Here is a 13,148-nt window from a genome sequence, read left to right as displayed (position 1 = left end):
TCCATCACTATTATTACAATTACCAGCACCATTGCTAGTTTGCCTAACATCACCAAAAATTTCTCCTTTCTTTGATCCCTCACCATGCCATACCCAACGTGTGTAGTCACTTCTAAACCCACTAAAAATCAAATGGGCCATAATATCTTCTAATAATTGATATTTTTGGGTTATTGTTTGGGACTTATTATTATGTCCTCTTTTAATTATAACATAGTTGCATTCTACTAAAATACAGACACAGACTATTATATATATTTTTCAAAATTGGGCTCTAGATTTAAAAAGGGATTTATTATTGAAGATATTTTCCAAACCTTAAGAAACTTTTACATAACAAAAATAAGAAAAATTATCTTTCAAGAATGTTTATTTTTAAATCAATTTGTCGTTAGCCTTAGTCTTTTCATGTCTAAAATTTCAAACAAGTGTCTTGGAGACTATGCTTCTTTTTCATGGAGGAATTGTTTCAACAAATTTTAAAAAAGCTTTATGCTTCGAAATTTTTTCAAAAGTTTTGCTTATTTTACGTTGTGTGGACTCAATCTAACCTATACTTTATGCAATCTCAATCAATTAAAACCAGTCATGCAAGACTCTATTTATATAGCCCAGATAAACATCCTAACAAGTTTGCAATCTCAATTAATTAAGACCAGTAATGCAAACCCTATTCGTGGTTAGGTAAAAATTCTAAAGCTATAAGGTAAAAAAAAAATGAAAAAAATTGACCTAAACCTAAGATGCATGGGTCAATACCCTCCCTCAAGCTTAAACCTTGCATTGTACCTAATGCAATGGTAAAACTTCGGAGAAGAATACCGAACTTGAGTAGAACTTACAGTTAGAACCGGCGAGGCATGCCTCCGGATGATGGTCTCTCCTTGGCATGGTAAGATCAGAAAAAGTCACTCGCATTATCCATCAGGGCTCTGTAGAACTCAAGGCTATCAAGCCTTTGCTTGATTTCGATGAATCTTCCACGGTTGGGCATCGGTGGTGGTGGTGATCTTGACTTGGGGATGCGTCTGGTCCTATGCTTGTGGCATGGCCGATTCGCTCCCATTAGTAAAGGATGGTCATTATGGCTGGGACTGGAGGTCCTGCGGCATTGGTGGTGGTCGCACACGGTACTGCCGTGCGGTCTGTTCCTTCGGCTAATGTTGGTCTGGCCTCTGCTGGCGCCACAGAGGAGGTCGCATACGGCCTCGGTGTGGTCGTACGGGGTGGCGACTGGACTGGTTCCTCTTCCACGGGCTCTCCTCTGTCTAGGACAGTCACCACACACACTGTTTCTGACATGGCCGGTGCCGGAGTTAGTGCTTCATAGGGTGCGCTTCTATATCTAAGGAAGATGGGCATCTCCGATCTTCCTTGCCTTTTGACGCTAGCCCGTGATATGATTCTTGTAGCGAGGTGATCGGCTTGAGATTCTTCCTCGGACTCCTCGATTGGTTCGTCCTCTATGATTGGAGGGCAAGCTTCTTCAAGTACCCTCGTTGGACATCTCCTCGTGGTGTTGGTGCCTCTACTTGGATCGGGCATTAGTGTTTTCGAACACACAAATCCTAACAATTTGTCCCCCATGTGGATGTACATGTGGACAATTCTTGTACAAAGCGGTCAAGAGTTGACGCTCCTCCACAATGTATGTTATGTTGATGAACAGATTGCCTTGCACCCTTTCTTCGTGTATGTCTGCCTTGAGATATTTCGCGAAAAGCGTAACATAAGCTCCTATAGTAATGTCGAACTTGCTACGAGTCTCTAGGGCTACCTCCTAATACCATAAACAACTAAAGGCAGCACAAAAGTTGATTAACCTAACAAGTTAATTTCCTTTTAACAAATTACAAACTATTATCGATCGTCAAACATCATATATCATTGGTAACATATATAAAACAACTACTAGTACCATACCTGTGCATTGCAACAGGAACATATTATAAGAAAAAAAAATATAAATGAAAATAATAATTATCCAAAAATTAAGACATATGTTAATAGAAAATTTATATGATTATGTATTTTTAATTAATTTTAATCGTGATATCTGATAACAATTTGATGATGTGATGAGTCTTTATTTTTAAGTACTAATGATATCAAGTAATAGCTCAATTCGAATCTAATATCAAATATCATACAACAATTCAATATTGACATATAATATGATATCAAAAAACATAAATAAAAAGTGTTATCGTGTGTATGTATAAGATATATACACACACATATTATAAGATAAATATATATTCACACACGTTCCAATTTATATTCTTCTTTGTTTTCAATTTATATTATTCTTCTTCTTTGTTTCCAATTTAGAATATATATATATACACACACACATTGATATATTCTATACTGAAAATATATTCTAAATTGTCCACAATAATATGTATAGAAACAAAGAAAGAGAAATAAAAAAAAAAATTTCCATTGTGATCGATATAGAAATGAAGAAGAAGAAGAAGTAAGGAAACAAATAAATAAGAAAAATGGAAGGTAGTCTTCTCAATTGAAAAGGAGAAATATGAAAACAAAGAAATATATTGCTAATTTTCAGAGTCTGTTCAATTTTAATTGTAACGTATCATATGTCAGCACATGCGGTGAGTATGTTTTTAACTAAATTTAAACTTTTATACATAAAACGGATGCATTTAATCAAAAGAAGACAAATTATGTAATTTGAGAGCTGAGATCAAATCCGAAATTTCATCTTTCAATCGTAACAATTGACAGATCGAACACCCAACATGCTTAATAATAGAATGGAGAAATGAAGATGTCCTAGAAAACAATAAAAGACAATCTAAAAGTTCAACAAATTCGATGATGTAAAACTAAAAACATAAAACAATGAAGTAGGTGCAGTGTTGAATTGACCCTCTTAACTATAGAATCTTTTAACCCCTTGATGAGTAAATGTTAATAACCCAACATAAGTAGAGCTCTTTAAATTTTAGAGCTCCAAGTTATTGTAAACATGAAATCATCCTTGTGCACCTCTTACAGCATTGAATTACAATGAATAGGCATTCCTAGAATCAATTTCTATTCAACTGCTTCGACCTAGCAATCTCCATTCTTCGCCTCCTCGCATTTGTTGCATCTAATAGCATATATGGTTCACACCCTTCCTTCCATTCATCATCTGATTCTAGTTGGTTTAGTTTCTGCTTAGGTGTCACTGCTTCATGCCTCTGCTCTGCTGTCTCGTCTTTCACCATCCCAATACCCAGTGTTAGTGAGCATGATACTTCGGCTGCATTTTTCTGATAACTGTCGGTGCTTCATTACATATTGCACACACTGAAGAGGTACATTGTGTAAAACGAATGGCTGGTTAAGGTTGCTGACATCACCGATTTCATGCATACTGACAAGCGAATAGGAAGGTACATTAATTACCTGGTATGCTCAGAGTCTCTGGCGTTACTAGTGCGGGTGCAGAGAGTGGTGCTTGGAGTGTCCTTTCTTCTTTCAAAGGAGTTATCTGCATCATCTTCATAAAGAGATGAATTATTCCACATGATCAATTATTTAATTCACATTGAGTCTGTTTTGGTAGAGAAATTGATATGAACTGATGAAATGATTTCTCTCAGAATATTACTAGAGGTGGTATGCCCTACTTGGTCTTTGAGTTGCTGGTTCATCTCCTTTTGATAAAAGTACTCCCTTGTGGCATTTTCTTTCTCCTATGAATACAACATATTATTTGTAAGATACGGATAGACTTCAGACAGAGTTACAATAATGTGTTTTGCAACAGCAACTGTTCTCTGGTTTTTGCAATAACAACTGCCTAGAAATTGAGGAGTTGCATTTCAAACAGGGGCGGAACTAGAAAATTGAGATTGGGGAGGCTGAATGAATAGGTGTTATGTAATTTCAATTTACAAGGGGAGCTACTAGTAATACATTTTGTAAAAATTAAATACTTGAAAGGATAAAACTACAAAATTTCAATTTATTTTCCTATATATTATGTTCCGCCTCTGATTCCAAATAATAAATAATAGTAGGTGTGGTAATAGTGGCCAGAAGGTATTCAGACATTGTTGTGTCTAATGTAATGCTCATAACTGAGACAAAAAAGATAACCAAAAAGATAAGTGATTTGTTTTTTATCTCGTTAATAAATTTTCAAACAGTATTTAATTTGGACAAACTACCCCCTCTGTTGTTGATCCTTGTTTCATAATTGAACTACCTTTTGATGTTCTGATTATGATGCCTGTGACGTATCAGGAACATCATAAGTCTCTTTATAATCAATATATAGGTTTACAAATACAATCAATGACTGACCTTTTTCAAGATCAAATTTTCAGCCGACAGTGTTGAAACTTTTCTAGCAAGTTCATCACGAAATGCCTAAGGGAAAAGGCATTAGAATAAAGTTGATTATGAACAATTAAAAAATATTAAACTTCTAGTATTTCAATGTAAACTCACTTGTCGGCGAAGAATCGTTTGCCTTGCTGACTCTCTGTTAGCTAAAATCCTGCGTTGTCGCTTTGCATGTCTCTCAGCCTAAAGCCAACCAAAAAGAATTAAATAAACCGAGATAGAATGGTTGTGATAAATAACTGATATCAGAAAGGTACCTCATTCAAATTTTTTTGGCCACGTAAAGAGGATACTTCACCCTGGTTAATGGAATTGCTGGGTCCCATGTTGTCTAGAGTCTGATTTTGGCAACTGTTTCCTTTTACTTCCTTCAAATTTTGTCCAACTTTTTCTTGAATCTGATGGGGTTCTTCTTCCTACGAAGTTGGACAAATATCACTTGATGAACCAAGTAGAGTTGATTAAAAACACGTGTAATATTTTTACAAATCAGTTGATGCAGATAAGGGCTCGACCCTTATTTTTCCTAAAAAAATATATTTTAAGAATAGTAAATTTTTCCCTGACAGAAGAAGAATCTAGTAGCAATAATCATACATTTCGTATGGCAAAAAACATCAGGCACTAAATCTAACATCCCCGTATTTGGTGCACTTTTTCAGTTTTTATTTTCTTATACTATTTTTTTAAGGCCTCAATAATAATATTCAGTTATTAGTTATTACTGGACCATATGAGTTAACATGATTTAGAAAGTAAGATAAACAAATAGATAATTCTATAAGGATTTGGTTTCCAATGCCATATAATGAATTTACAAATGATATTTAAGAACACATCACATTGTCTGCTATATAATGCCAACATCATGCTTGTATTAAGTGTGATTCATCTATAAACACAAACAGGGTTTTGTTGCATACAATGTGATGCTCCCACTAGAGGGCGAGCCGGAGCAGTTACCCCTAGCGAGCCAAAACATTATTACTTAGAAATTATCAATAAGACAATGATGGCATCAAGTTAACTTACAAACATGAAAGGTCCCAAATATAGCAAGTAGAACACAGAGCAAAGTGGTGCATCAGGCAATTTAGTCATTTTTATCCATCAACAATAAATAATCTGAACTACTATACGACCAAACAACTCTTACATAGCGCTTTTAAAGATATTTACGACTTAAGCGTACATTTATATATAGATTCAAGTCAAAGAGTAGCTGTACATAAACTGGGAACTTCTTTTTATTGTTAAACAACAGAAATCGAGGCCAAAATGGTGAATTAGCCAAGCATCTGAACTTCTAGATTATTACGATAATACACAGACTATTTGTCATTAAAAAGATTAAAAAAATAATCAAGAATTACTTGTGAAATCGACGATTGATTGGAGATCGGATCAGAACCTGCCAGATTTGCGAGAGCATGAGCCGCATCAAGCTCCAGTTCCATTTTCGTTTCTTCCTCCTGACCCATCGCTGTGCTATTTTTCTCCTCTCGATTCATATTTGATGCAACAGTAAAGTAATATAGATAAAAATGAAAAAAGAAAATAAGGCAGCTGCGTTCTCTGGTTCAAGCGAGGAGACAGTAGTACTTGCAAACGGTGGTTTTGAGCTGCCGACTCAAATAGCAGCAGGTGCTTTTCTAAAACGTGCCACGTTGCCTGGTTCATTGATCTCCACCTGGTGGTGCCTCATAGGAGAGCTTGACACGCGGCATGCATTGCACTATGATACGCAAAACAACTAGCAAAAAAAAACCATGGGCCCGCTCGTAGACGGTCCATTGGGCCATATCCTGGGTGCTGACTTGGCGACGGTCTCGTTGACGTAGCAGAATTAAGGGCCACAACCGTGTCTAACCCAGTGACAGCTGTGTTAGACATATGGGCTCGGTCTTGCTACCCCACCGTGATAATCGAAATAAATGCTCTCAATTGTTCAATAGACCGAGTTTATATTTAGAAGGCGTATAATAAAAAATGAGAAAGGGATTGGGTTTTGTCCAAAAGCTTTGGGCAAAGTCTCATTCAAAACTAAATTTAAATGTCGAATTTCAATGATGTAAACATATTTAAGACAAAATAAATTTAAATGGCTTCATGAATCTACATGTTTGTACGAATTTTGATGTAAATCGGATGGTTTAAGTCCGGTTTTGGATGAAACTTTATCCAAAGCCATTTGGACCTCTTAATAAATTTAAATGGCTCCATGAATCTACATGTTTGTACGAATTTTGATGGAAATCGGACGGTTTAAGTTCAGCTTTGGATGAGACTTTATCCAAATATGTTTAGACAAAACTCCGACTCAAATATATTAAGTCTTAAATATGTTTGTACAAATTTCAATGCAAATTAAACATTTAAATTTAATTTTGGATAAGACTTTGTCCAAAACCCAATCCCTTTAGGTGTAGGGAATGCGTAGGCTGAATAATGTTAGCACTGACTCACAAGCATATGTAGACAAGTGTAATACTAAGGATTACTTCTTTTTTTCTTCCTTTGATCCACCGAATTGGGGATAATGTACAAGCTTGCCGCTGAAGCGGCGAAGGGTTTACCAGATTCTCGGTGGCGCTTGCACAACAAATTATCAGTAGTTACATGTACTGCACAATCTGACGTTTCAAGTTGATCTAAATCGTTTAGTATGTTCTACGTATCAAAAATATTAAAAATTTCATAAACCTAGCTATGTTTATTATTTCATAAATTTTGTTGGATATCACTTAATCTTACTCTTTGTTACAAATTGATTATTCAAGCTTTATTTGTCTTCTGAGAACTATTGAATTTTTTAGTTGTTCCAATTAAATCACTTTATTAATATTTCTGTTTGAAAAACAAACAGAATAACACGTAAAGGTCCAACTCATCATTTTTTAAAATTATTAAATTATTTCACTTATTTGATTATGATTTGAGGACACCATTCTATTACCACTCTCTCTCTTTCTTTTTCTTTCGCCCTTCTTTTTCTTCTGGACTCTTTGTTTTCAATCTCTCCTCTGTACTCTTATTTCTTATCTCTTATATTAGAATTGGTAATTTCTTTCCTTTTTTTTTTGTTACCTTATCTGCATTCTCTCTTGTTCCATGTTATTTCTTATTATAATTCCAAAATTATTTTGTCTTAAACTCTAACTTTACCCTCAAGTGAAAAAGTCAACAATGAAGTATAGAAAGAACTTCCATATGTGTGGCTTGTTTATGATACGGAGACTAATTTGTTATACTGTTTTTTTCTTCTTTTAATGATCAGTTGAACCATTTTTTTTTCTTTTTTATTTTTTCTTTTTTATTTGATGAACGCATATAAAGGTGCACAAAAGTATAATGTGAACATATATACTTAGTTAAAAATTGAATTGTGTTAATTTGCCAGAACAATAAAATTTCTCTAGATCCCGACTTGGATGTTTTTTTCTGAAGTATAATCAAGTTTCTAAAGTGTGTGAATTTACACATTACTGGACCACTAAATTGGACCAAACTCATTATTAATTTTCTTTAAGCGTATTTGAATATTTTGTATTTTGACTATTATTACAAGATTGATTGTCTTAACTGGAGCCATTTGTAACACTATGCTATGGTAAAATTTCTGCTTATGCTCTACTGAATTTTGTATATGCCTTTTGTAGGTCCAGGTGAGAAGAATTCATTTACATGTGAAATGTATCATGGAGGGATTATTAATACGGATCACAGAAAAACTAGATACACTGAAGGTAAGGAGGCTTACTTCGACTACTTGGACTTTGAAGAAATATTTCTAATTGAATTAAATACAATGGTAGAAAAATTAGGATATTTTAAGGAGATTCTTATTTGGTGTAGAGCACATGGTGAGAAGAATATTAATACAAAGTTATAAGAGTATGATCAAGAATTAATGACAATGATTAATCAAATGATAAAGAAGAAAGGGGTGCTAGAGTGTAGATTAGACCACAATGAAAATAATAGGTTTAGTGCAATTCAGGATGAGACTTTATATGGTAGAAATGTAGTGGTCACAGAAGACAAAATTGATTATCTTATTGACAGTAGTCAAGTTTATAGTGATGGTAGCGAAGAAGATAGTGCTTTTTATAATTCCAATAATAATTTTGTAGTTAATGATGATGATAATCATCTTGAGTTAAATTTCGACAGTGAAAATTTATTTATGTAAAATTTATTTGATATTAATGAAACAATCTAGAAAAAAGAAAAACAAAGATTTAATGCCTTTCATTTGTTCTGTTTGTAAATTTATAATTCAAAATAAGCTATTTTAGATCTATGCTTTTGTTTATTGTTAGAAAACTGAAAATTCAAATAATATTTACACAATAATTTAGATATAATTTTAGATCATATAAATTAGTTCACATCTTCTCACTATTCTCAACAACAACAACAATAACCAAGTCTTTAGTCCCAAACGAGTTGGGGTAGGCTAGAAATGAAACCCAATCACAATCAAACAATAAAGATAAGTAATAATAAAGTAGTCATAAAATAAAAGTAATAAAAATAAAAGTGAAAGTGAAAGTGATAGTAATAATATTAATACTAATATTAATTATATTCTACCTAATCGTAGAGGTAAAAGTCCTAAGCTTACATCATAGACTCCAACTTCCTACTCCTATGACCTAAGACCTATAATACTATCTCTAAATAATCCCTAACCAGCACTAGGTCATGGTTCTGGTACGTGGATCGCTAGTTTCCACACGCTCCTGTCTGAAGCCGACTTCTTAGCTATATTCCACTCCTTCAAGTCTCTTTTTACTGCTTCGTCCCATGTCAATCATGGCCGACCTCTGCCTCTCCTTGTGTTTTCGATAGCCTTATAATTCCAGTACGCACCAGTGCTTCAGGAGGCCTCCTTTGGAAATGTCCAAACCATCTCAAACGATTTTGGATGATCTTCTCTTCAATCGGTGCTACCCCAAGTCTGTCACGTATATCATCATTTCTGATGCGGTCCCGTCTTGTATGCCCACAACTCCAATGCAACATACGCATCTCTGCTACACTTATCTTTTGAACATGTTGCCTTTTAGTAGCCCAACATTCTGCACCATATAATATCTCAGGTCTGATAGCCGTCCTGTAGAACTTGCCTTTGAGCTTTTGGGGGACTTTTATGTCACATAGAATGCCAGATGCCTGTCGCCATTTGACCCACCCCGCTCGAATCCTATGACTAACATCTTCATCAATCTCACCATCACTCTGCAACATCGACCCTAAATATCGAAAGGTGTCATTCCTAGGCACTACTTGTCCAGCCAAAGTGACATCTCCATCATCTGACCGGACACCGCTGAACTCGCACATCATATACTCGGTTTTAGTCCTACTAAGTCTAAAACCCTTTGATTCTAGAGTTTGTCTCCACAACTCTAGTTACCTATCAACTCCTATCCTACTCTCTTCGATTAGCACCACATCATCAGCAAATAGCATACACCAAGGGATCTCCCCTTGTATGTCCCTTGTAACTTCGTCCATCACCAGGGCAAAAATGTAGGGGCTCAAAGCTGACTCTTGATGTAGTCCTATCTTAAGAGGAAAGTCATTGGTTTCGCTATTGCATGCTCTGACACTAGTCACAACGTCATCGTACATATCCTTGATGAGGGTAACGTACTTTGTTGGAACTTTCTTCTTTTCAAGAGCCCACCACATGACATTCCTCGGTACTTTGTCGTACGCTTTCTCCAAGTCGATAAATACCATGTGTAGATCATTCTTCTGCTCCCTATATCTCTCCATAAGTTGTCTCGTCAAGAAAATCGCCTCCGTGGTCGACCTCCCAGGCATGAAACCAAATTGGTTCTTCGTAACGCTTGTAATTTTTCTTAAGCGATGCTCAATAACTCTCTCCCAAAGCTTCATTGTATGACTCATAAACTTAATTCCTCTGTAATTTGTACAACTTTGAATATCTCCCTTATTCTTGAAGATTGGTACTAATATGTTTCTCCTCCACTCGTCAGACATCTTGTTTGATCTGAAAATGCTATTGAACAACTTAGTTAGCCAAGCTACTCCTACGTCTCCAAGGCACCTCCACGCCTCGATAGGGATGTTATCATGCCCCAACGTCTTGCCTACTTTCATCATTTTTAACGACTCATTCACCTCAGACTCTTGAATTCTCCGAACAAATCGTCTGTTGGTGTCATCAAAAGTGTCATCCAACTCTATCGTGGTGCTATCATCATCTTCATTGAATAGCTTGTCGAAGTATGCTCTCCATCTATTCTTTATCTCGTCATCCTTCACCAAAAGTCCACCATTCTCGTCCTTAATGCATTTAACTTGATTAAAGTATCTTCTCACTATTCTCAATTTGAACTTTTTTATTAATTTAATGTAATGTAAATTCCGGTATTTACTATTTATTAGTTTGTGTACCAGTACATAAAGGATAAAAACTACACAAATGTATATCTAATACAATGTCAATAGGAGAAACTCTAATAACTTTAGATTAATATTCTTCTCACTGTTGAGTACAAATGAAGCAACTTGAAGTATTAAAATTAATTTGAACCAATGTCATTTGTGTTTCATAATTAATAATGACATCTCCATTTGTGGGTGCTCGTCATTTGTACTCAATAACAAGAGTGAGACTTTTGATACATGAGGAGATGGCATTGATCCCAGTACGGTATATTGTACAGGATATCAAAACTGAAATTAGAGTGGAGGGCACACTGCTGGTACAGGCAGGAGTAGCTTCGACACTGTCTGGAGCAAAACTGAAGAGTTATAGCGACATTTGAGTTTAATTTATTTTATAAATTGCATGCAATTATTTTTTGTTTGGATATACAATAAGATAGGTGTGTAAGACTTGTAAGGTGCGTAGATTGTGAAGACTTTTTTTTATTAATACAAATGTCAGTCCTACAATTGCCAACTGACCCGAAAAAAAAAGGATGGCATTGATTCAAATTAATTTAATACTTTATTTGTACTCAGTATTCTAATAGACCGAACCCATTATCAATGTTTACAGTTTAAAGCCGTGTTAATATTTTTTACAAGAAAAAAAAAGGAGAAACTGGAAAGAGGAGAAAGAAAGAGTAAATGTTAAAATATTAAATGAGAAATATCTCACGTCTTCAAAATAACTTACACAGTTGGTCATAAATGAGTTGGAGATTCCATTAATTTTTTAGATTAAAAAAAATAATAGAGTGACTTAACAGAACAAATAAAAGAATTTGCATAGCTTCTCCGAATCAATCAGGAATTCGTATCATCTGCATTAACTCAAAAAGGAATCTTTTTAATGCATCTAAAATGTCGGATCAGCTTCAAAATTTATGCGAATTAGATTCGCACTAATATTAAAGACCCCTATATTTTAAGCAGAAGTCAGATGGACTCTGTTTACAATCGGATGACCAATATGTATTAACTCAAAAGATGCTCTTTCGAGTTAATGCAGACGATGCGGACTCATCAATCAGAATCCTCGTGCGTGGGGATCTGTCAGCACACGGTTGAGATCTTATTTCTCTCCATCGGACATTATTCCTCTTCCTCTTAGAGAAGCAACCGCCGGCGGCCGCTGCCTCGCACTTCACATTGCTGGCACAAAAAGGAGATGGCGCATGTTTGAATGAACAATTAGGGAGACCCGATAAAAATAACTACAGATAGAAAAATAATTTCTACCAGATTAAGGTTACCCACATGATCTATGATTTGCAAAGCTAAAAGTAACATGTGCATTAAAAATTTTAGAGCCATTTCTGATTTCTACCATCTTAAGAAAACTGTTGCAATCAGATATGTGCTGCATGTTTTGAATTAAAATGGCTAGGGGGTGGTTTTGTTTCCATGAATTGACAGAGTTAAAAGAGAGGAGAAGATTCTGTTGTTTCTAAATTTTATAATTTCACATGAATGTGTTTTCGCTGGAGCGAGTGGGGGAAGACAAAAATTGCGGGATTCACAATAAAAAAAAAAAAAAAATCGGGATTCGGGTTCTGAATTTCTGATAATGGAGTGGAGACTGGAGAGCTCAGCCTCTCAGAGACTCAGAGTTAGTAACGGTGACCGACGGTGCGGATTCAAATTCATGTTCGGATTCAATACCAGTGACTCGGGCTTTACGCCATTTTATGGTTAGTGATGGACCTGGTGATCAATTATATTTATAAGGCTGAAAGGCCTAGTACGATATTATGGATCAATTCATTCAAAACTCCCTCTGATTATGCTCGAAGAGTGAATGTGAGTATCCCGCACGTACATGGGACAGTAGTAGTATATCCAACCGAACCAAATCAATTTGAAGCCTATTTTCTCAAAAAAAAAAAAAAATTGATGCCTATTTAATTAGAATATAGGGGTTCTGTTTTGAGATCCGTGCCTCATTAAAACGGACAACTCAGATCTCATTCTACACGATCAGGTATTGCTCTGGACCCGAATACACCTGCTACTTGGTGGACTCCACTATTAGAGTGAAGCATGCTCTTCAATGAGATTGAGTTGACGAAGAATTAATGCTCAATCATTTCGAGTAAGACTACCGTACATTGCAATGTATAAGTATTTTTGTACATTAAACTATAAATTATCGGATTCAAAGTCTAAATAACTTATTCAAATCATTCATCTTGTTCTCCATATTAATGTGTTTGGAGACCAAATTTTATATTTTTAAATTTTTTTATTACTTTTTTATATTTATTGAAAAATCATTATTTTCCAGACAAATCTGGATCATAAAAAACAACAATTTT

At 35.1% G+C, this 13,148-nt stretch overlaps 1 protein-coding gene across 8 annotated transcripts; it reads right to left on the bottom strand.

Annotated features, from left to right (window-relative positions):
- Positions 1 to 2,885: 2,885 nt before the first annotated feature.
- Positions 2,886 to 5,872, bottom strand: LOC144564936 (uncharacterized). 8 transcript variants are annotated; one of them, XM_078314526.1, is made up of 7 exons: positions 5,739 to 5,872; positions 4,623 to 4,781; positions 4,471 to 4,548; positions 4,324 to 4,389; positions 3,626 to 3,710; positions 3,421 to 3,514; positions 2,886 to 3,291 (listed from the first exon to the last, which is right to left on the bottom strand). In XM_078314526.1, the coding sequence occupies exons 1-7, from the start codon at positions 5,844 to 5,846 to the stop codon at positions 3,057 to 3,059; spliced, it is 825 nt and encodes a 274-aa protein (XP_078170652.1). In that variant the 5' UTR covers positions 5,847 to 5,872; the 3' UTR covers positions 2,886 to 3,056. The 8 variants fall into 8 exon arrangements, with proteins under 8 accessions (XP_078170652.1, XP_078170699.1, XP_078170660.1 ...); XM_078314573.1 differs by having other exon boundaries at positions 2,886 to 2,987; XM_078314534.1 differs by having other exon boundaries at positions 2,886 to 3,274; positions 3,645 to 3,710.
- Positions 5,873 to 13,148: the final 7,276 nt, after the last annotated feature.

The sequence above is a fragment of the Carex rostrata genome, chromosome 1 (assembly GCF_964058835.1).
Source record: "Carex rostrata chromosome 1, lpCarRost1.2, whole genome shotgun sequence".
Lineage (NCBI taxonomy): Eukaryota > Viridiplantae > Streptophyta > Magnoliopsida > Poales > Cyperaceae > Carex > Carex rostrata.
Note: the sequence above shows the minus strand (reverse complement) of the source record. Positions and strands in the feature narration are given on the sequence as shown.